The sequence below is a fragment of the Sander lucioperca genome, chromosome 13 (genome assembly GCF_008315115.2).
Source record: "Sander lucioperca isolate FBNREF2018 chromosome 13, SLUC_FBN_1.2, whole genome shotgun sequence".
Taxonomy (NCBI): domain Eukaryota; kingdom Metazoa; phylum Chordata; class Actinopteri; order Perciformes; family Percidae; genus Sander; species Sander lucioperca.
The window spans coordinates 8,304,493-8,332,406 of record NC_050185.1 but is presented as its reverse complement, the minus strand read 5'-3'; the positions used below and the strand labels follow the sequence as shown (position 1 = coordinate 8,332,406).

Here is a 27,914-nt window from a genome sequence, read left to right as displayed (position 1 = left end):
ATCGATACTTGGCGTCTTTGTATCGATACAGTATTGCCACAGAAAATATCGCGATACTATGCTGTATCAATTTTTTCCCCCACCCCTACTGTCTTTACCATGTGTTGTTTGATTGAATTGTGATATTGTCCCTTTGGAGAAGGAAACCCATTAACAAAATAATTGTTGTTATCCCAACATGTGGTGAAATTAAAGTAATACTCAGTTGGCTGAAGAGCCCCTATACTGATGAAGTAATGGAGGTTTAGGATGGAAACATCACTATGCATTCACCGGCAATTTATTTCTCAGGTGCAACAAGAATATTGGAAGTTTCCAGATTTTTCATGAACGCACCATCCCAAGCATCACGTGTGTTGGGTGTCCTCTTTGGTTCACCGTGTATCTATAATGCCCTCATATTTGGCTCTCAGGCAGAGTACAACGTGGGTGTGTTCTAATACCCATTCTTTCTTACTAGTTAGTATGCCAGAAAAAGATTTAGTATGTCCCAATCATAGACTGTATAAAAACTGGTCCCAATACATAGTACGTCAAATGCAGTATACCAATAGTACCATGATGTCCTACTGCATATGGTCGCTATTCTGACCCACATTCCTTTGCGCAGCATAGCCTATACAAGCAAGAGTGTCAAAGATCAAGGCTTAATGTTTGGTGAAGTAGTATACTATGTCCCAATTCTATGCATACTGCATGCAACCATACATACTTTGTAAGAGCAGCTGCAGTATGTACTAAAAGCAATTTGGAACTCAGCTTGTGATCCCTAAAGAAGAAAAAAAGTCTAGTCATTAGTCCTGACTATTGTTAGTGTCCTTATGCACAAGTTTATGACCTGAGATGTATACTTTAATTGTACAGTTAACATTAATATTTCTATTCTAATGTGTGCACATGATTGATCTGCATTTGGCCAATACTTATTGATCCAAATCACCAAGTAGGAAAACTGGCCTACTTACTTTTTGTAATTATTTGTTTAGTTTCTTGACACACATCACAGATGATTTTTCCACTTGCAGAGGGCCGCTGAATGCAGCATCTATGCTGTGTACCAATGAGATTTGTGCTCAGCCTGAGAGACTGAACTCGGGGTTAATACAACTCAAAACTCAACGCTTCAGCAAGGTAGGCTTGGTTGCTATTAGCTAAGCTAACGTTAGCTCCGTATCCGGTGTCTGCACTGTTGCTAACTCAGCCTCCATAGACATAGATATATATATATACTGCAAACTGCTGTCTAGAAGACAAGCTAGACTGCAAACTGCTGTCTAGCTTGATATGACTAAGAGCACGTGGCCAGCATGTTTGCTTGCTTCATATGGTGCCAATTTAATTGTCAACATTAGCTAGCAGTTGTGTGAGGGACGTGGAAGAAGAGAGAGCCTTGCCACTAACGTTACCCAGTAACGGTTACCACCAGCAACAGCGACGGATAACGTTAGTGTTGCTACAGCTGCTTCCTGCTGCTAGCGCAAGTTCCTCGTCTGTCTGTGGATGAGGTAGTTTGGCGATTTAGCTAGCTTAAACACACCAGGGCGGTGGATACATATCCACCTCTCAACCACGAGACGAACTACGAAAGGGAAATCTTGCAGTTCATGTTTCGCCAAGAAGTCAGTGTGACGTCTTTTATTCCATCTTGTTCGTATCTTTTCCAACACGAGAAGAGGAACATGTCCAGATATAACATATACAGCCTTTTAGACTGGATCTACGGCGGGGTGGACCCGAAGTTTGAGGGCAATGGGGGCCCCGAGTGTGCCGCGTTCATCGCACCCCAGCAGCGCATTAGTGAAAGTCTGGTCATAGTCCTTATCTCTCTAGTGGAGGTTTGCGTTGCGCTGAGTAAAATAAACCTCTCCAAAGAGCTCAAAGTTGTTGGAAAGGGCTGCACAAGGGCTAAGGAGGACAGTCTGGGCAAGAACTTGTTGCTGGTTGCCCTTTGCATGACTTTTGGAGTGGAGGTTGGGTTCAAATTCGCGACCAAGACTGTGATATATCTGCTGAACCCTTGCCATGTCATGACCATGGTTCAGGTAAGGATGAGTTGTGTTTATTAAGACGTATATTTCTGTGTGCACTCCCAAGATTGGTTGCTAACGGAAAAGCAACAGCCATGAAATGTATCTAAGGACATACCTGGATGATCTCCCCCCCCCAAACAGACCGAGTGACAGAGTTAATTGAACGTTATTGATTTGTATTGCACGTCAGTTGACTTCTTATTTTAATGTTAGTTGACTTCACTTTGGCACAACTTTCAGCAACTACATGTTGGTCTGACCTCACCCCTCTAACGTTACAGTATGGTGAAATACTGTGGTTGGTATTTTACAATCAGCGTAACCTATGTTAGGGCTGGGCGATATATCGATATTATATCGCTATCGTGATATGAGACTAGATATCGTCTTAGATTTTGGACATCGTAATATCGTGATATGACATAAGTGTTGTCTTTTCCTGGTTTTAAAGGCTGCATAACAGTAAAGTGATGTACTTTTCTGAACTTACCAGACTGTTCTAGCTGTTCTATTATTTGTCTTTTCCCCACTTAGACATTATGTCCACATTACTGATGATGTTAAAGCACCAATTGTCAACCCTAGAATATCGCACCAATATCGATATCGAGGTATTTGGTCTAGAATATTGTGATATCTGATTTTCTCCTTATCGCCCAGCCCTAACCTATGTATGTTTGGTATACGTGCAGTTTAGTGTCCCAAATTATTTTCCAAAAACTGAGTGTCCCAAATGATGAGGGTCTTAAATGATGAGGGTCTTATTTGAGACAGGCTAGTTTATTATTTTCCAAAAACGAAGTGCCCCAAAGCTACCATCTGTGGGATTATGACTGAATGCCTAACCCTAACCCATCTTCCATAGGGAATTCGGCTTGATGGTGTTTTTTGCCCCCAACGGCTCCTTCCAGGCAGCGCTGCGACCGCTGCCTCCAAGGCACCTAACCCTAACCTTAACCCTAACCATAACCATTACCTAATTGACTTCAAGGCAGCGCTGCGACCATTGATTTCAAGGCACCTACCAATAGGCCAGTGCCATGAAATTATAACCCTTAATCACTAACTCTAACCCTACCCCAACCCTAACCATAACCATTGCCTAATTGACTTCAAGGCAGCGCTGCGACCGTTGACTTCAAGGCACCTAACCCTAACCTTAACCCTAACCCTACCCATAACCAGTGCCTAATCCTAGTGCCGTTGGGGGCAAAAAAACACAGATAAACGGGAATTTGGGACACTAAACTGCACATATACCAAAAAGTTAAGTAGCAGACATACTGGTTTATGTTTTTATCTGGCCATCTGATGTTTGTACTTTGTACAGTGTTTTACATGTGGTGTAAATTGTACCCATAATCCCAGTAAGCAGGGGAGTTAGTCCAGACAGAAAGTGCTGCTTTTAAGTAAAACCTGTTGTCTCAAGTTCAGCCCTTGAGATATGCAACAAGAGCTGGGCGTCATCTGTTTTGAACGTATATGATTGTTAATGACTGGAAGAGGCGTGCTATGAACAGCTGTGAAGCCACTGAGGAGCAGTCCAGTCTGAGCTGAATGTATAACTGCACAGGAGGCTAGATGAGAGTCTCATTGCTATAACATGGGAATCAAAGTGGATGATGTCATTGTGTTGTATTTCATTTTAGTGTGAATCCGAGGTTTGCAGGTTCAAAACAGCACACAGGTTCTCTGTTCTCACTGCTGCTTTGATAATAAACAGTACCTGCATGTTTCTCCTCCGCCCCCTGGTTGGCTGACCTTCATGCACATGATTGCACACCATGGGTCATGGCAACGGGTCACTGCCAACTGTGTTTTCAATGTATATGTCATACACATGAACTATGGAGAACAAGTAATAGTAATGCATCCTGATTATTTTTAGATTACATGGCGGTTGTGTCACAGCTAGTGGGACATTGATGAATGACTTGCTGTGATGAAGAATTGACTGCTAGTAGCAAAATGTCCTTTGTGTATCTGGACGAAGGTTAAGATAATCCACACAGTAGATATTCCTCATGCTTGATGACAGTTAAGTGTGATCAATTTAGAGAAAGGAAACAATAGGGTTTAAAAAGGATGAGGTGCACTGAAATGAGGTGGAAGTTGCCATTTACTTTTGGAACAGGATAACAGGAAGTTTGTTTCTATCAACGGGATGGCTCTGCAGGGATTGCCTCCAGGAGTTTATTTGTTGTAGGGAATAGGGCCAGGAGCTAGCTGGAGATTGACTGTATACTATCAGAAAAATAGGTGGAACATGAAGTGTGTTATGCTTCTCTTGCTTTTTGAAGGTGATGTTTGTGGGCTTGATGCGGTGCTGCAGATGGTCTGGAAGGAGATTTAATATTTGCTGAATGTTTGACAGCTATAGTAATAGCTATGGTAAATAGTAGGGCTGTCAAAAATAACGCGTTAATTTCGATTAATTAATCTGAGAAAAAATAACGCGTTAAAAAAAAGATTAATCCATTCCATATTGATGTTTGACCCGGAGCCGTTCTAGCCACCACTCGACTGTAAAATGAAGGAGGGAGACGAGAATGCGCTGCCTGGATCATTGATTGGAACATTTACTTGTAAAAATCTTCTTCCTGCCAACCCTGGCTACCGAAATCTGGTGCCACTGATATGTCTGCACTTCTCTCTGATGCTCTGAAACAGACGGCAACACAAACACCGCTGCATGTGACGCTAGTTAACACTATACTCGCTAACGTTAGCCTACCGCTAGCTAGTTAACACTATACTCAACCGCAGCTAACGTTAGCCTACCGCTAGCTAGTAGCTGGATTAAAAACGGTTAAAATGCTGACAGCTAACGCTAAACGGTGTAAAGTATGAATGTGTTTTAGCCGTCGGAAAAACAATACAGACGGTGCGTTCAATGAAACTGGTAAACTACAGCCTCGTGGTGCATTTGAAGTTATTGTAAATGTCCTTTTCCTATCTGGTTGTTTTTGTCGTTCAACAGCAATTGACTAGTGAAATAAGTTATTGTTATTGTTATACATTATTATTAAATCATTTAATTTTGACCATATGGCCTTAGCAATAAACAAGCCGTTCTTTAATGTCACCAACTGTTGTTTAGTACCCCTTTTTTTTTTTTACTTTCTTAAAAAGTATCGGTTCAGGCACCGTTAATTATGTATGCGATTAATTTCGATTAATTAATTACAGAGTATGTAATTAATTAGATTAATTTTTTTAATCGATTGACAGCCCTAGTAAATAGTAATACTTGACTTAGTAGTGGTGAGTTTTCCCAGGATGTTACTTTGGTCGACTGTAAAAGTGTGCTTATATTGACTCATTTTATGATCTGAGTCCACCCACCAGGTCTTTATTACAAGTTTATGGATTTACAGTATATGGGTGTGGTACGTCTTTAATGGCTTTCAGACCCAATGGAAGTCTATGGTCAAGTCATGTCATAAGGATTGCAAAGATTCTCAAGTGGCCCTCTTCCTGTCTCCTTTTAGCTAACCCAGCAACTATGCATAAAACAGGGCGTCAGGAAATGAGAGTGAGAAATCTGGAATTATGAGTACATTTTACAGGCTGAAAAATACATAAGCTCTTGTAAAGTTCCAATGGCGAGATGTGCCGAGTCAAGTGTTACTGTAGCTGTAGTTACCACAGTCCTTGAGTAATCAGCATCTGTGTGTTGAGAAAATAAACACTTGACTGTGTTGCTGTGCTGCAGCCTTATTGCTTGCCCTGCAGCGTCATTACACAGCAGCCTGTTTGCTAGAATGTTGTGGATTGCAACCGTCATAGACTGCACACAAACACCAAAATAATTTTGGGAAACCTTGCCGTTTACTATAGAAATATTTAAATTGAGTCAACACTGCTGTCCTGGCTAAATCTAGTTGTAATTAAACTATCTGTTGGTGAAACATAATGCTTTGTCATCATGCATAGAGTAGCTGTGTCTGTTGCCACTGAGATCACACAAAAATCAAAAACGCCAGCAAGCAAGTATCACTCCACTGGGGGTGAAGAGTTCAGTGTCTGATGACTGATGAGTTGATGCCTCACATCTGACAACACTGATGTCTGTTATGTTTTCCTCCACATGGAACAAGAGCAGTCCCATTGCCACACTGACAGACGTCCAACTGATTATTGACTAGTCTGGCTCAACGGATGTACATTGCTGGGATAAACCCCTTACCCTTTATTGGGGGGGGGGGGGGACTGGTTTGTTGGAATGCTAGATTTGGCCCACAGGATGTTAACATGGAGTGCTAAGACCCCTTTTTTAAAGGTACAATACAACCAAAAACCGGTGTCACATGAAAGTGGTGTAACATGGCAATGTCAAGACTCCAGTAAGGAAACTAAATAAATCTGATCTTCACATGCCAGGAATCAGATAGATAGATAGATAGGATAAGATAAGATTAGATAGTTTCCTTTTAACACATGTTGATAGGTAAGCTCTTGCCAAACACAGAGCCCCCTTACCAAGTTAACTTTCTTCCCTTGTAGCTCTTGCCAGGGGTCCAGTGTGACTGATCATATAAAAACAATGGTAGGTACAAAGTGGGCTTATGATAAACACTGCTACAGGCTCAATGAAACAATAGCTCATTCCTCTTCAAAACAATCCTCTGGCATTTCTGCAGCAGCTTTGAATGGGTTTAATAGGATTTTAAAATACTGCTTGTTAGCACACTGCAGCAATGAACATTAAGACTGTGTGCTTTGTCTTTGCTTTATAGGTCGAGAGCTTGCCTGTAAATTGAAATGCCAGGCTGTTAACGAGCTGTGTGCAAAAAAAAAACATTCAGTATCAATATAACGGACTTAGGGCTGCAACTAACGATTATTTTCGTAGTCGATTAATCTGTCGATTATTTTCTCGATTAATCGATTAGTTGTTTGATCTATAAAAATGTCAAAACATGGTGAAAAATGTGGATCAGTGTTTCCCAAAGCCTAAGAGGACGTCCTCAAATGTCTTGTTTTGTCCAAAACTCAAAGATATTCAGTTTACTGTCACAAAGGAGAGAAGAAACTAGAAGATATTCACATTTAACAAGCTGGAATCGGAGAAATCTTATTTTTTTTAATAAAAAAAATGGCTCAAACGATTAATCGATTATCAAAATAGTTGGCGATTAATTTAATAGTTGACAACTAATTAATTCATAGTTGCACCTCTAAACGGACTACAGTATCAGCATTATCTTTAAATATAGCCACATTTATCAGCTGTAGTAATAACACCTAGCAGAACACATTGTTGACTCATTCAGATTACGCTCAAAGCACTATACTGTATTACTTAATCACTACACTTGTAAAAAGGAAGTAAGGCTTTTAAGTAATGAGTTCTGTCAATCTATAAGTAGGCCATTGATCTTTTGTTTTCAGTGGTTTTCCTTCACAGCTTGAAAAAAATGTTATACAGTCACAGCTGTGTTTTTACTTTGAAATTGCCCGGCAGCAATGTGGAAAAAGTTTTCATTCAATTAGAGTTTAATTTGCAGTGTACAAGTATATATTGTGAAGGTAGTAGGGGTGTCACGATTCTCCAAATCTTTTGATTCAATTCTTAATTAAAAAAAAATGTTTAGCACTGAAAGTCCCAATAACAAGGGGGCACCTGAATGCACGATTAAGTCCAGTCGGAGCCCACACGCTTTACATTCGTTGTTTGTTTACATAACTCGGGAAAGGAAAAATGTTGTCACACCGGTGACTTTAGAGAAACAGGAAGATTTTCCAGTTCTGTTGTGTCTCTAGCAGTGGTCATGGTGTCTCAAAAAGTGCAGTTACAGGTAAGCTAACGTGACTGTGTTTTTAGCCAAACGCTCACATGATCGATACTGCTTTTGATTTTGATAATTGAAATTTAAAGCTCATTTCGTTCAATTTTCGATTTAAAATCAAAACCGTGACACCATTAGAAAGTATCTGAAATTTACTATTAAAAAAAAAAAAAAAAAACATTACTGACCATATCAAACTTTTGACTGTGCATTTTCAGTTCAAGTCTTTTATTGGTTGCCTTCCAATATCTTTCTGGAGGCTGACATTGTGTAGGCCGGAGAGATTTCCTGGTTTGGAGATGATCATCATTTGGCATTATGCCTCAGCCTGCTGCACCTCCAGATACTTTTATATTTCAGTTGTAAAATTAATGGAGGGAAACAACCATTGGAGGTAATTGTGTCTTTAATGCTGTAACAACACCGTCAAGGCTAGTTTGACTCTCCATAAATGTGATCGTGCATGTGGATATAATCTGGGTCGGATTGTTATTGGAGCTGCACAGGCTTGTGTACAGTGATGAAGAATTTAGTTTTAAAGTGTGTTGTGTAGGAGTCATACATATACTTTTTTTTGTTTTAAATTTGTTTATTAGGATAAACCCCTTGAGATGTACCATCTCGTTTCCGAGGGGGTCCCAACATATAACACAATAATTACATAACAACAGAGAAGTGAAAAGTCTAAACAAAACAAACAAAAACAAACAACAACACCAACACCTGCATGTTCTTTAATACATTACAACCACCAAAAGGCCAAGATGGCCAATAGTAAGTAAATAAGTAAACAGTATGAGTGAATATCTAACTACAGTCAAATATAAACATTAGGTATAAACAGTAGATATAAAAGTAACATGCATCTTTAATAACAGAGGCAGTTTATCTTAAAGTGAGCAGACCGGGCATGTTTAAACAAACCAAATAAAGAAATGGATCTTATTTCCACAGATAGACTATTCCAATCTGCTGGAGCCTTAAACTTAAAAGCTCTTTTGCCAATTGTTTTTTTAACTCGCGGGACAGAGAAGTAGAGTTGAGTAGAGTGCCGAACTTCATAGTTTGATGTATAAGGTACAAGATACTGTTTTAAATAAGGAGGATAATTGAAATACATACATTTAAATATAAGTTGAAGCCAGTGAGTGTGTCTTCTACTACTTAGAGATGGCCAATTAAGTGCATTATACATTATACAGTGATGAGTGAGATAAGGACATCCAAGAACAAATCTACAAAGTCTATTATATGCTGTGTTAAGTGGAACAAGGTCTGAGTTAAATGCATTTTGATATACAACATCACAATAGTCAGTCTTTGGAAGTATAAGTTGAGAGGCAAGTTTTATACGAACACTGCGCGTAAAGCAATTCCGAGTTCGATATAAAACATTGATTCCAAAGTTCACTTTGCGTAACACTTGCTGAATGTGTAATTTGAATGAGAGTTCAGTATCAAGCCATACACCCAGATATTTAATCTTATCAACTTTATGCAGAGAAGAGCCATCATTACAGGTTATTACACAGGAACCAGGTTTTGATTTGAGTTTTTGTCTGGTACCAAAGATAATATAATAGAACTTTGTTTTGTTAAGCAGTAATTTATTATGTAAAAGCCAATCTTGAAGGATAATGAAGTCAGACTGAAGAGAAGCTTGAATTTGTGGTAGATTATGTTTAGATATATACATGACAGTGTCATCGGCATAAAGTTGAACAGAACAGTTATTAAAAATTGATGGTAAATCATTTATATAAATAGAACATTTGTTTAATAATGTTTTAAGTCAACAAGTAACTATCCAGATAGTTTGAATGACTTTATCATTTCCTTATTTCACTGTACATTAACTGAAGCTCTGTAGAGGTTGGTTCTTGGGTTTGGAACGTAATGGTTTTTTTTGTTTTTTTTTAATCAACCAAATGTCAATTTTTCATCTCTAATCACTAATCAACACTTGACAGACGTCAGGAAGTCACTTCCTGTCAACACTAAGTGGTCTAATGACAGTTAACCACACATCAAAAGTGATGACCAGGTGAGGGCTAGGGCTGTCAAAATTGGCCAAAAAAATAACATTTGAATATACCTTCTAAAAAGACACACTGGTTCAAGTATATCCGAAAAATCTATTTTTGCTCATTGCTTGATTGACAGGTCGGTCATCAGTGCCTTTTGGTAACTTCTGAGCCCGGTGTTCCCCTCATATAAAACTCGGGCTCTGTTACTCCCGCTCTCCCCCTGCAGGCACCCCTCTGGTTATGTGACAGCGTTAGTTCCTCCTCTGTTCCCTTTTGTTTATTTGATGCACTTTACAACAGTCACACACCATTCTCCTCCTCTACACCACTGACACCACATCCCATGCCTTTTGATGTTCTGTTATGTTCATAATTTGAAACTGTGTCTCCCACTTTGTCACAGCCTGAAGAGCTAGGTTGTGACACCATAACAATAATGAAATAGCGTTTTGAAAAAAATATGTGTATGAAATTATTTCACAAATTGATTTAACACATTTGTTTATTTCATAATGTATTTTTTAGGTATTTAATATAGAACACTGGGTTTCCATATGAGAGAGCTGTATGTAATTGGTGTGATGTCCCTGGCATGAGACAAAGTCTTTTAGTGGTTTACTGCAGGCGGCATAATCCCAAATACACACACAGTAAACAATGGGAAAGCACACCTGTCACACTTTTTTATTCATTAAAAGCTATTTTCATAGTTTGTTTCATTCCTCTGAAAAAATCTGAATAACAAAGGAGCATCTCTTACTCTGATTATTAATGAAAAAATTCTACGTGTATTTAAAACTTTGGGATTATACATTTAATGAATCCTGTCCTGTGCTTAAAGTGTTTGTGTGTTTGTTACAGATGGTGTCTGCAAAACAAACTAGTTGTGTTCACTGTGCAGGTTGATATGAGTTGATGGGTGTGGTGCCGATCAATCACTAAGACATATATCCCCTGGCCAGTGGCTAGTTGTACAACAGATCTCAAGTAAATTGCTTTCTTGTAATTCTGTTTCCAGCCTTTGCCTTCCAGGCAGACCAACTCTTTCTTGTGTCAAATGGTGTTTCGAACCAATCCATGTTTGCAGTATCCTCCAGGCCCCAATAGCACAGTCACTGAGCATCGATGAGATGTATAACTGGAATGACGATGCACATTGTAATCTGTATTCTCGTTCAGATAGAAAGCCAGCATGTCGATATGAATGCAAATGAAGGAAATAGAAGCCACTGTTAAACTGGCTTCTCCTTGGTTCTCAATGCATGTTAAATAAAAAATCAGCCGTCTTCACCGGAAGCTGTAAATATATACAGGGCGTTTTAGTAAATCATTTTAATGTCAATGCTGTCAATGTAACCTGGACTCCTATGGTCAAGGTTTGAATTTGTAACACAAGTTCAAAAAGCCGGACCAAAGAACATCGGTCCAGGATTTATACACGTCCATTGGCATGCTGTTCTCTAACAGAAATTGATTATTTTTCTTCTTCCTGTTCCATGAGCAATGAGTTGTAGATTGTTTTAATCGACAGACCTGTTTGAAATCAGGCAGCCATTGCAATGCTTTCAAATCTACCGTAATTGTTTGACCATCCTCCTGGGTCCCATCTGAACTCTGCATTCTGTTTTTCTTATTAGAAGCAAGAAGCACTTTACAGTTGCCTGTGGGGTGCTCTGTTCAAGGCTCCTGCTCTTGTTATATTAACAAGAACGTGTTAAAGCAATTTGTTAATTTTCTTTTCCTACAGCACTGAACGCTGGGAGCTATTGAAGCATTCAAGCTGTTCCATAATGACCCGAGTTTGATGTGATAATGTTGATTCTTATCTCTCTTTGTGCTTTCTTCAACAGATCTTCCTGTTGGCCTGCCCGCCATGTAAAACAGCAATGGTTGTATTTAGGTGAGTAAATTCACCCCTGGCTCATGTCTGCCTTTGGTGGTCTATTTGTTTAGTGCTAATTAGGGCTGGGCAATAATTCAATGTGATAATTTATCATCTTTCAATGGAATCATATCGTGATGAAATCATATATCGAGATATTGTGATATACAATTACGTTGTCTACATTGATAACAAGCACATACTAACTCAATTTTCTCAGAAAATCTTTCGTGAAACATTTTGAGGGAATTTGAAGAATTGCAAATTAGTTTTAACATCACACCATTTTGTACATGCATGTAAACTTGTCAGTATATAACTGGAAAAAAAATGTCTCTACAATTCCACTTGAACCCACATTGATGATTATTTATCTAAAATCTCATTGGAAAAAATATTTTGTGATAGCACCATTTGTCAACCCTACAATATCGTCGCAATATCGACATCGATGTATTTAGTCAAGAATATCGTGATATCTGATTTTCTCCATATCGCCCAGCCCTAGTGCTAATTGTAAAAGGGCCACGACTCGCAGTCTCTTGCATAATTTAGGCATCCACCCTCCATGTCAACCTAGTGTGGGACGTACACGTCACAAATGCAAGTCCTGAATGTAATATAAAGTAATTGGGCATACGGAGCCAAATTAAACCTGGATTTATTTTCATATAACAGCAATTTCCACAGTGATTGTAATTACTTGTAGTTTTTTACTGTACTGAATTTGTTGGGGTTTATAGTCTTCTCTCCTCAACAACTGCTCTGCGCAGTTAATTATTCAGGAGAAAATGACTTTTGCCAGTGGAAACACAGAGTTGGATTTACTCTGAAATAAATACAAGCAGGGTCACTTTCTGTTGCCTCAGCCCATGGGAGTCACATAGTGAGCAGCTGCAGTGAGTGGTAGCAGTTTAATCAAGACACTGTAGCCGTGTCTTACCTATAATGGCCTTAAAGTAGCCAGCGAAAAAATACAATTGTGAGTTTGAGAAGCTTAACACTTTCCAACAAGTTTCTTGTCTATGGAAAACAAAATACTTAAAGTAAGTCAGTCACTTCAGAAAAGAAAGATTTTTCCATCAGGCCAAGATTTCACAAAGTAGTTAATATAATACTGGATCAGCTTACCGGACATTTCACGGGTATTTCCCATGAGAAAAGCTTTCACGATTTCTGTCCTGTTTCAGGAGATTGACAATTGTAATTGTAAACGTGGCATTTTATCTGCACCAGAAGAAAAGAAAAAAAAGTCAAGTGAAACTGCACAGTTTTCGGAGCATAAACGTCAATACCTGAGGGGATGGCATGGAAAAAAAATCCCCACTGATTTAAAAAAAGGAATGCTTAAAGTAATCCTGTTGACAGATGAAGATTTCTGTCCTGGTTGGTTTGGCCACACCCGTGGTTACTGTAGCAACAGCAAAGTGCGGTTTAATACTGTTACTATCATTGCATGAGCAACTGCATTTTCCTAACAGCAGGGCACAGTAAAAGGAGTTGGTTTCCTTGCTGAGAAGTTGGAGGTTTTCAGCCTGTCACCCCCAGTTCTCCATCTAACTGCTCCTCCCTGCAATATATAAAACTCATCAGCTGTAATAAATAAATAAAAATAACAGAAAATGTAACTTTGAACAATCGCTGTCATGGCTAACCTCAGTGACACATTTTATTTCCTGTAACTGCTTCGCAATAGAAGCACCAGTTGACTTTTAATGTGAAGCAGCAGCAGTTTGCATTAGCTGTAACTTAATACAGCTGTAATGCAGCGTCAGGAAGGTAAACGGTAAACGGAGGCTGATATATCCCTCCAACGTATGAGAACCATTTGAATTAGGGGTGTTTTTGATTTTAAATAAAAACTCGATTGAAATGAGCTTTCAGTTTCGATTATCAAAATCAGAAGCAGGATCGGCAATTCCCCCAGAATCTTTTTCTCTTTCCACCCCTGCCCACTTGCGCACGTCCGAAGAAAAACAACAACAAACACAACGTAGCTTACTGGCTGGTAGCATGCAGCTAAAGACACAGAGAAATGTTAGCTTACCAGTAGCCTGCAGCTGGACTTTTCCAGACACCATGGCCACTGCTGAAGTCAGAGATGATGGAGAAACAACAGAACTGGTTCCCTGAAGTCATTTTGCATTCCCCATGAGTGAGTTATGTAAACAAACAAAGGAGGTAAAGCATGTGGGTTCCGACTGGACTCCATGGTGCTTTCATGTCCACCTCATTAAACTAATGGTGCGTTCATTTATTCAATTGCACCTCGTGTTGCAAAGTACCTTTCTGCCATCTAGTGGCTCTTATTTTTTTTCAAATTAAATCGAATCGTGACCTTAAAATCAAAAGTCAAATTGAAGCGTGAACTTCATGACAACCCTAATTTGAATTAATTGCTGGATTGGCGGACCCTGCCAGTAACAATAAAAACTACTTGTAATTACCTTGAACGGCTATTCCAGAAAGAAAAATACAGACTATAAATAGTATAAAAATGGGGGTTTTATTTCATGCATACCTGCAAACTAGTCGCTTTTCGGCGAAAATCGCCGTTTTGAATGGGGGAAATGTCATCCACGTGAATCGTGTAGATCCGAAGAGTTTTTATTGGGGGGGGATCTGAGACCCGAGACCCGGTGCTAATACGGCACCGGTGCCTTAACGACCGTTATCTACAAGACCAAATTGCAACGTGGATTTCGGTGCCACTGAAATGCCTGCGCTTCTCTCTGATGCTCCGAAAACGGACGTTAGAGGGAACTGAAACATCGCCGCATGTCACGCTAGTTAACACTACACTTAGCAGCAGGTAACGTTAGCCTACCGCTAGCTAGCAGCTGGAATAAACACGGTTAAAATGCTGACAGCTAAACGGTGTAAAAGTGTGTCTGTATTTCACTGGAGAGGAACATATGACAGTGTGCAGCTGCTGTTGTCAGAAAAACACAAATGTTGCGTTCAATTGAAACTCGCCTCGCCAGCCTCGTGCTGCTTTCAAAGTTATTGTAAAATACTCTTTTCCCATCCAGTGGTTTTTGTCGTTTAACAGGAATTTACTGGTGAAATAAGTTATTGTTATAAGTTATTGTTATTACATTTTTAATAAATCATTTAATTTTGCAATAAACAAGCCATTCTTTAATGTCGCCGATTGTCGTTTTGTGCTTGCTTTAAAAAAAAAAAAAAAAAAATATATATATATATATATATATATATATAATGGTCAAGTGTGGGGGTGTCACCGTTTTCATCCCTTCTGAGTTTGCAGGTATGTTCATGAGAAAGAAAAATGTTTGTCTATAAAAAGCAAAGGCATCAAAACCCCAAATGTTTTAATGGAGATACTTTTTTGGGGATTAAAGCTCGGCAAAATATGTGTGAATGTGACTGCCTTTAAAGATTGAAACATGTTTGACATGTCTCAACATTTAGACATGAAACAATGTTTTATTTATCAATCTGTGCCTCCCCTTCAAGCATAAATGCAGCTCCAGCTTTTATGTTAGTATTGGCCGTATGTTGGATTTCCACAGCTTGTGTAAAACAAATGCACAGCACCAGCATCTGTAGTCAAGAATAGGCGACCACCTCTTCACTTAAGACACAAGTAGCCTCCCATCTGCTTGGTTTCAGCTCCTTTTATTCACTAGGCACACAAAGCATTGCATGAGAAGCAAACATATGCCATTACCTTGACAAAGCAGAAAAAGGTAGACAAACTGCAAACAATCCCTAATCCACGGAATATATGATGGTGGTGATTCTTGCTTCCATTGCAACAGAGTTAGGCGTCTAGAGAAGCTAATGAATTAGCCTGTTTGGATAAAGATCTGTCCTTTTGAACACCAAAAATAGCAGTTAGAGAGGAAGGTTCAAACAGTATTCCGGGGCGCCCGGTTAGCTCAGTTGGTAGAGCGGGCGCCCATATATAGAGGTTTACTCCTCGATGCAGTGGGCCCGGGTACGACTCGATTTGACGATTTGATTTCGTCCTGCAGCTCAGGCTGGAAACCTGTACGTTTATCTATCCTGCTTCCGTTACAAATGCACGGGAACCAATCACAAACTGGCTTATCCACCTGGCGCGCTATTGGCGGGTTTAACACGATGACGATAGAGAAGCGACCAAGCAGCTTTTTGTCTACATTCAACAAGACGGCCACTGAAAGCTCAGCACTCCATGGCAGCAACCCGTTGATGCCGCTGTCGCTGCTACGTCTCCTGGATCGTTGGTCTGATTGGTTGAAGGACTATCCAATTGTGTACAGAGTCATTTGAACTATGCCCGTTGATCACGCCTCTTGTGCAGTAGAAAACACAGAGCAGACTCCCCAGACTAATGTTCGATCTTAAAAAATGTTGCTTGGTCTGGTGATAGCCAGACTAACTTTAAACTATATGAGCCTGTGCCAATAGAAGAAATATGGGCTTGTTGTAGAATAGACTTCCAATCATCCTCTGAGAATTCAACTCCTAAGTTATTTTCCCAATGGGACTTTATTATATCAAGGGAAGGGCAATTATGGGGGAATTATAAATAACTAGAGATAACTCCCTATAAACGGAGACATTTACAAAAGTAGTAATAATCATTATAGTGTAACAATTAATATGTAGTGATGAATACATCAAGGTAAATTCCTATTTTCCACATCATGACTGTTTAGAATGACAGACTTGACTTAAACATACCAAAGCTTCTTTATAAATACATCAATTATAAATAAACACATACACACACACACACACACACACACACACACACACACACACACACATACAAACACACTGGGCAACGGTTTCTAATGATCAATAAATGTGGTGAATTTGAATGAAGGTCCTAGAAGGTCCGGAGGCCCTCAGAGTGACAGCTGGGCTCACTTGAACTGACATTCCTACAGCACTGCTGTTTTCCCAATGACCTTGGCTGTCACAACAGTTATTTTGGCTCATTTGACAAAGAGAGCAGTCAGATAAGATGGACGGAGGCCCACACATTTGACACATAAGCTCCTGGGCTTTTGTGTATGGCTGGGACAATATGCTTTTGTCCCGATTCGATTCGTTCACGATACATGGGTGCCGATTCGATTTCTATTGCGATTTTCATTTATTTTGCGATTCTGGTATTGATTAAAGTATTGTGATTCGATAGTATTGAGTATTGCGATTTTCTTTTCCTTCTTTAACCAAGACAAGAGTTGAATAATACTCTTCTAGAGACAATATATCATGAGACATTTCAAAAACGTTCTAAAAAGAATGCGCATCACATGTCAGTCAGTCTGACATTTATTTCATTTGTAAAGAAGTACTGTAACATGCATTTTATTGCATTTTCTGCTTTCGGTCTGTTTTGCTGGAAACGGATGTGATGTAGTCGGCGGTACGGTATAAACAGAAAATATTTAGGTGAATCATTGGTTAAAAAAAAATTACGACACATACGTGTATTGATTTTTTTTTTTTTATTTTTTTTTTTTTTCACCCCTAGTATATGGTGGTTTTTAGAATAATTGTTGGTTAAAAGAAATGTGCAGAAGTAAACTGAACAAGCATCACACTCCCTCTGTCTGCAGGAGCAGACAGGCTGTGTACTGTATGCTGAATGGTGAGTGAGATGGAAGCAGCTGAAGAATGTGTCCTGGTTACTAAAGCCTTGATTATATCTTAATTTATACTAATTACGAATGAATAGCTAGAGTTGCTGATTTCTCAGAATCATTGGAAAAACTTTAGTTGGATTTCTTAATGAATGATAGAATTGTCAAGTCTCTACAATATACTGTACACATAGAAAGGTTCTAATTGCCCGAAACGTCAGTGACCTGACTTCTCACAATGAACACTCCCACTAGAATCTGACCCTGCCCAAGGAATGAGAGACAGCTGCTGCTAACAACATCAGGGAGCACTCTGAATGGTTTTCAGCAACACAGAACATAATCTACACTGTCCTCCACCTGTTCCTCTGTGCTTATATCAGCAATAATTCAAACTAATATGTCGAAAATGCAATGATGCGTGCAATGTAGAAATGATTGTTCCTGGGAGTCTGGGGCAGATGTGACGGAAGATGTGAGGTTTATCAGATCCTTTGAAATTTCAATGTTATAATTACCGGCTTATTGTTTTTCCCTGTGTGTTTTCAGGCTGCAGGTCCACATGCTGAACGGTGCATTACTGGCTTTAATGTTCCCTGTAGTCAACACTAGACTGGTAAGTACCCAGACCGGGAAATCTTCATCAAAGCCTTGATCTCATTCACAAAGGCGTCTGCTCTCATCTTCTGTCTCTGAGGTTAGATGATGTTCATAATCCATATATTTACATTTTTTTAGGACAGCCCAACAGGAAAGCAAGTTTTTATCCCTTAGCTTTGATATGTTTAGAATGACTACTTTGTGAAAATGTCTCTCCTTCTTCTCAAAAATGTGATGTTTACATGAATGATTAAATAAATGTAGTTCCTACTGGAGCCTGATCCTGAAGAATAATATTCCATCACGCACAAGAAACAAAATGTCGGACTCAAGTGGCAGAAAGTATGAATTGATGATGGAAATCTGCTGTTTTTAGGGAAGGAAATCGGAGGGAATAAGTTCAGACCCGGCAACACTTCGTGCTTAAAAGGTTTTTGCTACAGCTGCAGACGAGGACCAGATGCAGTAGATAATACACTGACTTCAAATTATTTTTGCCAAATGAAATCAAGTTTAAACATCCGATTCTAACATGATCCATGTGAAGACCAAATGTTCCTAATGCAAAACATTTCTTTCCAAAGTAAAGCAAAGGTTTTCTTATGTACATCTATTTCCCCTATTAGATAACTTGTTTTCAATAAGGGAAGTATGCGCTTACAGAAATGTCGAGGTGCGTAATGGTGGGACACGATGTCGTTAGTCAGCACAGAAGTGTGAGGAAAGAACACTAATCAGTTTTAACATTAACATATTCAACTGAAGAGACATCATACCTTCATAAATCTTCTGGTAAAAAAACAATTCACTGTACATTATATGTATAAAAAATGTAAAAAAAAAAAAATAGTGGTACACAATATTTAGATTAAACACTGACTGCTGACCTGATTGGGGACAAAAAAAAATCTAAAGAATTGTATAGATTATACTATTGATAATAACTCTCTCTACAGTCAGTGTGTTTCTTTTTTCATTAAAAAGACAGAGGTATTGCTAAAGTGGTCCATTGTCTTTGTATTTTTGTTGTTGTCATTTTCTTCCGAGGCTGAGATGCTGAGTTAGCTTTGATTCTCTGTTATCACGTTTTCACTAGCAGTAGAATAAGGAATAAAAATGAGTTCAAACATCCCCGTCTTCACCTCTCGCAATTGTTTCTTCTGTTGGAGTATTGCTTCCCAGCCGAGCCTGCAGCTCATGCGAACAGAGCACAGTTGTGGTTATTAATGCTGCTCTTCCACAGTACATCAGAGCACTGCGCACACAGACGGCGGGAAGTCCGACACTGGTTTTTATGTTCACAAGTTTCAGACTATCTACAAATATAATTTCCCAAATGCTCAGATATTTCTTCTTTACCTCATCATAAAAAAACAGCCGAGCAATACTGCTACAGGGGGCTCAGCAAATGAAATGTCTGCTTGATGTGGCTTGTTAAGAATTGAGATGGTTTATTGTCTCCTCAGCTACCGTTTGAGAAGGAGATCTACTACATCCAGCACTCCATGCTGTACCTGGTGCCTCTCTACCTTTTCAGGAAAGGGGGTAGGTGTTGATCTTTCGTAATTACATTAGCCATGTACTCTCCATTCACATTGACACCCACCATGAAATACCTTTTAATGTGCCAACCATGCAAGGCTTTAATGACCTGATTTTTATCCTTGGATGGATTCCCTTTTTGTCGATGATGTTTGAGTTGCCGTACAGTAGATACCTGCTTTTGTCTTTGTCAGTTTAACCATGGTGGCTATTACTGCTCATGTCAGCTGCACAGTTATGTTTGTTTTTTTAAACAAACACCTTTTGCTTTTGCTTGTGACAACACCAAGGCATGTCTGCACAAATTGGTAACCAGATTCTGCAGATTTGGACATGCACGTACAGGGTCTCCTGCAGAAAACCACTGTCAAGCTGCCCTCAGAGTCACTTAGTGGCTAAATGCTAGAAGACAGTAGGTGTACTGTGCAGCTCCCAGGTGCAAATGTATAGAAAAGTGTAAATGTGAGGCAGGAAACTGGTTACATCCACAAGGTTTGGAGCTTTCCAAAACGTAGATCTCATTCTAAGTCAGGTAAATGTCAGATAAATATATCTGAGGCCTCGCACAGTAATCCTACCTCTGCATGAAGGGCCTCATTGTGCATTAGTAACGTAACACTGGAGCCGCACAAAAGGAAGTATTCATTGTTCTAGTTCAACTGACATAATCAGTACACATGTAATATCTTCCCCTGGTAGTACTCAAATGCAAATGCCAGCAGTGGGGAAACAGGAAAAGCCAGTTTGACACCACATCCTCCTGGTCCTGGCTGTACTGTGGTTGCAGGGCAGTTACATCTGTTGGCTCTACTGCCACGATGCAAATGCTCAAACGCAGGGAAGCGAATGGGTTAGGTGGCCAGATAAAACTTTTATCAATCCTGAGGGGAAATTGCTCAGCCACGAGTTTTACGAGTGTTTCTTTTTGCAGGTGTGTACAAGCCTGAGCCTCTGGGGGACATGTGGTGGGCGCTGCTCTCCAACGGCATCCTGTTCCTCTACCACTTCCTCTTCTTGCAGGTCCTCGGCCTGGTAAGATGGAGCCCTCTGCTGGCCATTACATGATACTTCACTGTGCAATGTACACGAGTGACCACACCATCACTTGTGCCACTGGTTTCATTTACAGGGAGAATGAGAAGTCATTTCTTCAGACAAAGACATCTGTTCAACAGGAACACATTTACATAAAAAGCAATACAATTTTGCTTCAAAAAATGATGTAGGCTTAAATATGAAAAAATATAATATGAAAAAGTGGTGTTGAAACTCACAACTTGTGCTTATTACACACCCTTCTCACAATTCAGGCTGCAACTTGTGATTATTTTCTCGATTAATCGAGTAGTTGTTTGGACTATATAAGGTCAGAAATTGGTGAAAAGGTTGATTAGTCGATCCGCAGATATGCAGTTTACTGTCACAGAGGAGTGAAGAAACTAATAAATATTCACATTAAAGAAGCTAGAATCATCCTTGAAAGTTTGTGAATTTGGGGGAGGAGGGAATCAAGGCTTTCAACGTTTCTGGAAATAGGAATAAATAATTGTTAATCACAAACAAAAAGAAAATAGAAATAAATAGACATGGGTTATTGAAAGAACTAGGGCTGTCAAACGTTTAATTTTTTAATCGCGATTAATCGCCAAATTTCTATAGTTAATCGCGATTAATCGCATGTTTTATCACATGAATAAAATTCTATTATTTTGCATTTCAGAACTGTTTTTAAGTACATATTAACAATGGAAAGCAATTCTTACCAGTGTATCTTAATTGGGAATCAAATGAATGCAAAGAAAGTTACTTTATGAACTTGACTTTAAGATTTGTAATTGTTTATTATTTACTGTAAACAAAAGAAAAATGTGTGAATCTGTCATTATTGCACAATTCCTCCAAGTACCTAACCTAACTGAGATGTAACACTAACACTTTGTTAAATGTAACAATTCTCCTGGACAGAAAAGGGGGTGGACAGTCAAAAAACAGTCAAAAAAACGATACAAACAACACAGTCCTAAAACTGTATGCTGATATACATAGTGTTTAGTAACTCCTAAATAATGTTGATTACTCACTGACGTCCAGTGATCACCGGTTAATGAGACAGCGTTTGCAGCACTTTGCAGCAGTTCCAGTCGGGCTGCTTTCTCCGTGTCATACAGGCTGTGTATGCGTGAAACTACTGTCCCCCTCGACAACTTTTTAAAAGTAAACTCGTCATTCAGAATCTTATTGGCATCCATTTCTGCGTCTCGCGCTCGCCATCCACTCAAAACATAACGTTACCCTACTTCTCTTTGGCCGGCTCGCAAGCTCAAACAAGTGTGTGCGGCGTGCCTGTTGTTTAGTTTCCGGTCTAGCTAGATCCGGTGTGGTGTTGTAGTTTTTCTAACGTTACTAGTTGTTGCAACAGCATGTGAAATAAAACTACAAAGTTTGCTATGCCAAAAGGAACGTTAATCTCGCGATAAAAAAAATTGACGCCGTTAAAATGGGTTTGCGTTAACGCCGTTCATAACGCGTTTAACTGACAGCAATAGAAAGAACCCAAATTTATTTATTTTTGTGCAATTACAGAAATGAAAGTTATTTTGGTATTTTTTTTACTTAACGTTAGTTAATAGGCTACGTATTGTTTTGCTGTGTTTAGAGAATTAAAGAAACCACACATTCTGCCAATCACGGTAACACAGCAGAATTAATAAGTGTTCACTCATTCACTCTCTCGAGTTTTAATATTTGCCTGTGAGCTCCTGTAAAGCCTGCTGCGCAGTGTTGTAACAGTGATTCACCTTGATCTGTCTCAAACATGGGTCCTTTAATTTGGGCCTGTAAAGTCCTTAAAGAGTCGTTGAATTTGATGTTTAAGAAGGTGTTGAATATCTGTTTAATATATTTAGTCCTTTTACTGAAATGCATCCATGTTTAAACATTTATAGATAAGTCAGTTTTCCTGTGTTTTGCTTCTTTATTCTCATGATTTCTTTTTTTTTTTTTTATAATTCAAAGTCTCATTTCTGCAGCTGGTTACGTCAAAATGAATATCCTGTTCGGAGACATTTGCAATTATTTTGTGCACTCGCTGTACGTTGAAAATAGAGGCAGCAGCACGAGTGAGTCATGTTGAGTTGAATACCAATTAGAAGTATAAATCAGATTTAGTTTGAAAGAGTTTTTTGAGATTGGGGGGGGGGAGGAGGAGGAGATGAGAAGACTAAATCATGTCTGCCTGATTGCAAAATTGTGTGTGTGGTAGTGACAAATCTAAACTGTCATGACACCAAAGCTACTGCACTGGTTTGCATAATGTTCGAAGGAGTGTTGGAATTTTTTTCCACCCTCCTGCAGATATTAAACAATCATAAAAACTCTTAAAATCTATAGAAATCTGAATACGGTTTAGATGCTAACAAATGCAAGCAGCAGTAATAAAATGAAGTGAATCATTCAGCAGTCAAAGCACTCTGTGCTGTCAAATAACGAGCCATGGAGGACTTACAGGCCGTGAACTCATCCCTCAGTCAATTTAGTGATAGTGGGAGCAGAAATGAATGATTATAAAGACATGTACAGTGAAGTCAACCGTGCCATTTGCCAAAACCTCATTATCCAACTGGGTAGTACTTAATATTCTGATTGCTATTAGCATCATATTAAGGACTGACTCAACCCGTCTGTCTCCATCCTCCCCCAGGCAACTGAGGTCAACCTGAACAACATGCTGTGCCCGGCCGTGTCCGATCCCTTTTACGGGCCTTGGTACCGGGTGTGGGCGACGGGCCACCAGACCCTGCTGACCCTCGCGCACGGGAAGGTCCTCACACTCCTCTCGCAGCACACGGGTTCCGTGTGCAGGTGGTTGCCGGACATGCTTCGACTGCGCAGCAAGAAGGTTGACTGAATGTCCACGAGGAAGCACACAGACCTAGCCTTTCATTCCAAATGCCTGCTTTTCATGGATTTTTTTGTTTTGTTCTCAAAATCCACATTTTAAAGCATCTTTTAAGACTTACCATCCGATTTACTGAAACAAGTGAGCATTTCAGGGCCAGTGAATCAGTGTGTCATTATTTTAGTGTTGTAGTTGGCTTGCATACATACTTGCATGTACAAACATAATAGGCATTTTAAGGCTGGTAGTTAGCCTTGTGGAGTTGGGCCGACTTAGCCTTTCTTTTCTTTTCTTTTTACTTTGGATAACAGTTTCCAGGAACATGTAAGTGAATTTGTGGGGAGATTTCTCAAGCTGCCTTTTTGTAAATGTAAAGTTTTAAGGACAGGAAATAGGAGTCATGTCAATACTGATCTTTCAGGTCATTACGTAGTAGTTATGCAAGGTCATATATTAGTGGCTAAAGCTGCCATTTTGTTTGTCTGTGCTGTTTTTAAACAGATTGTGAATGTCAGCCGTTTTAAAAGTCATTGCTTGTTTATAGTCGATTTTTGTTTGTCATGTATGATCACCTTTCAGTGTCGTCATGACTGAAAATGGAAAGTTATTTATGGCGTCCCTCTGTTCCCACTTTACTACACACATGTACAGGGTATAAATGCATTATTAGCAGCCTCATTGCGTTTCTGTCTCCAGCCCGTTCAGATCATTCCAGTTGTGATAATCAGGGGACATGGGGACAAATTGCGTGCTGAGATTCACAGTGATGGATGAGGATTTATGGATGGATGGATGGATACACTGGGGTGGTGTTATTACCTCTGCCAAGGAGGTTATGTTTTTGTTTTGTTGTTATTTTGTTTTGATATTGGACCATATTAAATAGGGTATAAACTTCAGTATGTCATTGGAATGAATGTGGTGTTTGCCGAGAGAGAAGATCTTGACAAAACTTGTATCTCGGCTGGAACCCTGCACCATGATACTTGCTTGATTCTCAAGTTAATCTTACAAGGCATTCTGGGGTTATCTACTGGCAACCCTGTTGAAAGAAAGAAGTCGGAATATGGTATATATCATTTCAAGTGTTAGGGGTGTGTGTATTACTGTAGCATATACGTACTGTACTTCACTGTAAAGAAGGGATGAGACAAACTTTTGTATTTCTATGGTTTCGAGTGTATGTGCTGTATTGACAATAAAAGTGATTTCAGTTGACCAAAGTTAGCATTTCTTTCTTTTCTAACCATGTTCTGGATGTATTTTTAAAGCACTTATCTTACTATATAACACTGTTTTTGTACAGATAAAACAAACAAGATAACATGTTAATTTCTGAGCTTTATCGGTGCTTGTACAGTTGTAGGACGATTTTGGTACCTTTAGACAGAGCCAAGCTAGCTGTTTTTAGTCTTTATGCTAAGCTAACCGGCCGCTGGCTCCAGCTTCATATTCACCAAACAGATATGAGTGGTATTAATTAATAATTAAGAGTATCGGCAAGAAAGCGAATAAGCTTATTTCCCAAAAATATAGGTCCTCTCAGCTCAGCACACCACGTAACTATTGTATACTGAAGCCAAGTTGCTGCCTGACTTCAAAAAACTTTTTTGCTTTTGTAATAAATGTCTGGGCGCATTGTCCTCTGTCTCCGCAGCCTGATGAGGTTTCTAGTGTACAAAATGCAGCGAGCTGCACTCGTGACTCTTTCCAGGACGATCCCCGGCCCTGTGTACCAAAGGCTGCCTCAATTTCTGTCGTGATAGGTAATTGAAAAACAATGGTGAATCCGTTAAGAAATAAGAAGCCCTCAACTGCATGACATGTAGCATCCATTCCTTGTCAGCCACAGCCGAATGGATAATGCTAACTAACACTAGCTTTATTTAAACGTCAGTTCTTTGGCAGGAAAATCTGTTTTAATCAATGATTTTGTTATATAGCACAATCTTGATTTTATGTTTTTTACTGAAACTACTGTTCATATCTAGTCAGCTCCTTTAAAACTTCAGTTTTACGAGTGAGACTAGAGTGAATAAGAAAGGAGGTGGAGTCGCCATTTTGTTTAATGACTCACTCTTTTGAATATGGGGCTCTTCCGCTGAGTTCCTCCTCTCCAGCTATGTTCCTACATATTACAGGCCATACTACTGCCGGTTTATAAAGCACTGAATGGTTCAGGGCCAAAATACATTACGGATCTGCTGCTACTCTATGAACCATCCAGACCTCAGGTCAACCAGGACAGCTCTGCTTCCTGTCCCCAGAGTCTGAATTAAACATGGATGGAGATGCAGCGTTCAGTTTCTATGCACCACATATCTGGAACAAACTCCCAGGAAACTGCAGGTCTGCTGCAACTCTCTGTTTTTTTAAATCAAGGCTGAAGACCTTTTCTTTGATGCTGCCTCATTTAAATCAAGTACAGTAATTTCCTAGGCTTGACGCCCTGCTGTGCCCTGCTATGCCCTACTATGCCCCGCAACGCCCTGGTATGCCCTACTACGCCCCGCAACGTCCTGCTATGCCCTACAACGCCCTGCTGTGCCCTACTAAGCCCCGCAACGCCCTGTTATGCCCTACAACGCCCCGCTACGCCCTGCTATGCCCCACATAGCCCCGCTACGCCCTGAACTGCTACAACTATAATTTTTTTGTCATAATTCCACTATCTTTATTGTTACTATAAATCCCACTGTTCATCATTCCAACTGCTATAATTATTATGAATCATATTTCTCTATATCTATATATCTGTATGTCCCAAGCGGCAGCGACAAATGCCGTCCACAAAGAGCCTAGGTCTGTCCGAGGTTTCTGCCTAAAAGGAAGTTTTTCCTTGTGGGTAATGGTTGGGTCTTTGTAAATGATAGTGTGGTCCAGACCTACCTTAACTGAATTGAATTACACTAAACTGTAACTTTTACTCGTGGATTTCATACCTGTCTTTTTCTATTTTAGCTTGTTTTTATGTTCTGTTCTCTGAATGTTTTTAAGTGCTCTTTAATGATTTATGTAAAGCACTTTGAATTGCCGTGGTGCTGAAATATGCTGTATACTGTAAATAAAGTTGCCTTGCCCTGCCTCTGTGACTCAGGCCAGACCAGCACCTCGTCATTACAGACGGTCAATCTACAACCACCACAGTGGCTGCAAAGAGGGTGAAGGAGGATTAAGAGGAGAAATGTGTTCCAGTGCTCGTTGTAGATGCAGAAACATACAGCACAGGGAAATATTAGGTATACAATGAACTTGACAATTGTTATTTGAGAGTAGATAAAAGGCAACAGAGAAGCATCTTCACTTACCTGGTGTTGTTGTAGTTCTCTTGGCTTCAGCGTGACAAACAGCCAGTCTCTTGGTCAACACAGGCACAATCACTGCTCCAGGTAACAGCAGGTAATGGAATATATACGGCTGACACATTTTGTAACACAAATGGCAAGACAATAGAAATGCCTGGTGATATAGAGTGACTTGAATCGAAATTGAAAATGTACTTGATGGAGTTACTGCTTTTACCACAGCAGTTATAGGTCCACGGAGGCCCCGAGGCAGAGAAAGTAAAGCTGCTTGGATTTGATCTAAGGCCAGCCACTGGGTTCATGGTGCTTTTACACAGGCAGCAAACTGAAACATTTAACTATCTCTGAGCACATATAGCCCCGAATATCATGTTACTGGCAGCTATTTATTTTCAGACTTCACCTCACTTGGTGCTGAGCCCTTTCAGTGGAGGAACTGGCAGAGGCGGGCCAAGCATGTCTCTGGGATCCTTCTCCTTATTACAGTCACAGCTCCACACAAGCTACAGTATGTGTGCAGCTCAACGTGGACATAGGTGCTGGGTTTGTTACCAGTACAAATATACAGAAAGTAAAAAACGGGAATGGTCCAAAAAGCACTATTAAAAATCTAAAAGCAAATTTTGTTTTAATAAATTCTAAAATGTTAGATTAAAGGTGCAGTAGGTAAGACTTATAAAACTAACGTTCTGTCATATTTGCTGAAACTGACCCTATGTTCCAGTAGAACTACATGAAGCAGGTAATTTAAAAAAATAATCCGGCTCCTCTGGCACCACCTACAGCCTGTAGTGCGTTTTGTAAAAATCCACCGCTCCCTGTTCAGATGCACCAATCAGGGCCAAGGGTGGGGGGTGGGGGGGGTCTAACAGCATGTCAATCACTGCTCATGCACACGCATTCATTCTCCCTTGTGGGAGGAGGGGCTTAGGAGACCGTTTGGGCTTTAGCAGAAAGGGGGGAGGGACTGAGAAGTTGTTGATGTTCAAATTCTTTGGCTAAAGCCTGGATCTTCACAATCCTACCTACAGCACCTTTAATGCAGTGGTGGAAGAATTATTCAGATCCTTTACTTCAGTAAAAGTACTAATACTACAGTGTAAAAATACTCTGTTACAAGTAAAAGTCCTGCATTTAAAATGTTACTTAAAGTGAAAAGATGAAAAGAAAGAAAAGAAAAGAATTGGTTCTAACACTGACCCCTGGGGGACACCACAAGTAATGTCCAAACA

The 27,914-nt window shown here is 39.7% G+C and overlaps 1 protein-coding gene and 1 long non-coding RNA gene across 3 annotated transcripts; one reads left to right on the top strand and one right to left on the bottom strand.

Moving 5' to 3' along the window:
* Positions 1–1,066: 1,066 nt before the first annotated feature.
* Positions 1,067–24,600, top strand: LOC116058325 (transmembrane protein 164). Of its 2 annotated transcripts, none has more exons than XM_035990999.1 (6): positions 1,067–1,131; positions 11,700–11,749; positions 17,887–17,953; positions 19,404–19,482; positions 20,411–20,511; positions 23,180–24,600. In XM_035990999.1, the coding sequence occupies exons 2-6, from the start codon at positions 11,736–11,738 to the stop codon at positions 23,384–23,386; spliced, it is 468 nt and encodes a 155-aa protein (XP_035846892.1). In that variant the 5' UTR covers positions 1,067–1,131; positions 11,700–11,735; the 3' UTR covers positions 23,387–24,600. The 2 variants fall into 2 exon arrangements, with proteins under 2 accessions (XP_035846892.1, XP_031166970.1); XM_031311110.2 differs by lacking the exon at positions 1,067–1,131 and adding an exon at positions 1,138–2,042.
* LOC116058326 lies at positions 2,237–2,887 on the bottom strand. The gene is made up of 2 exons (XR_004107013.2): positions 2,698–2,887; positions 2,237–2,353 (listed from the first exon to the last, which is right to left on the bottom strand). It is a non-coding gene; the product is annotated as an uncharacterized LOC116058326 (long non-coding RNA).
* Positions 24,601–27,914: the final 3,314 nt, after the last annotated feature.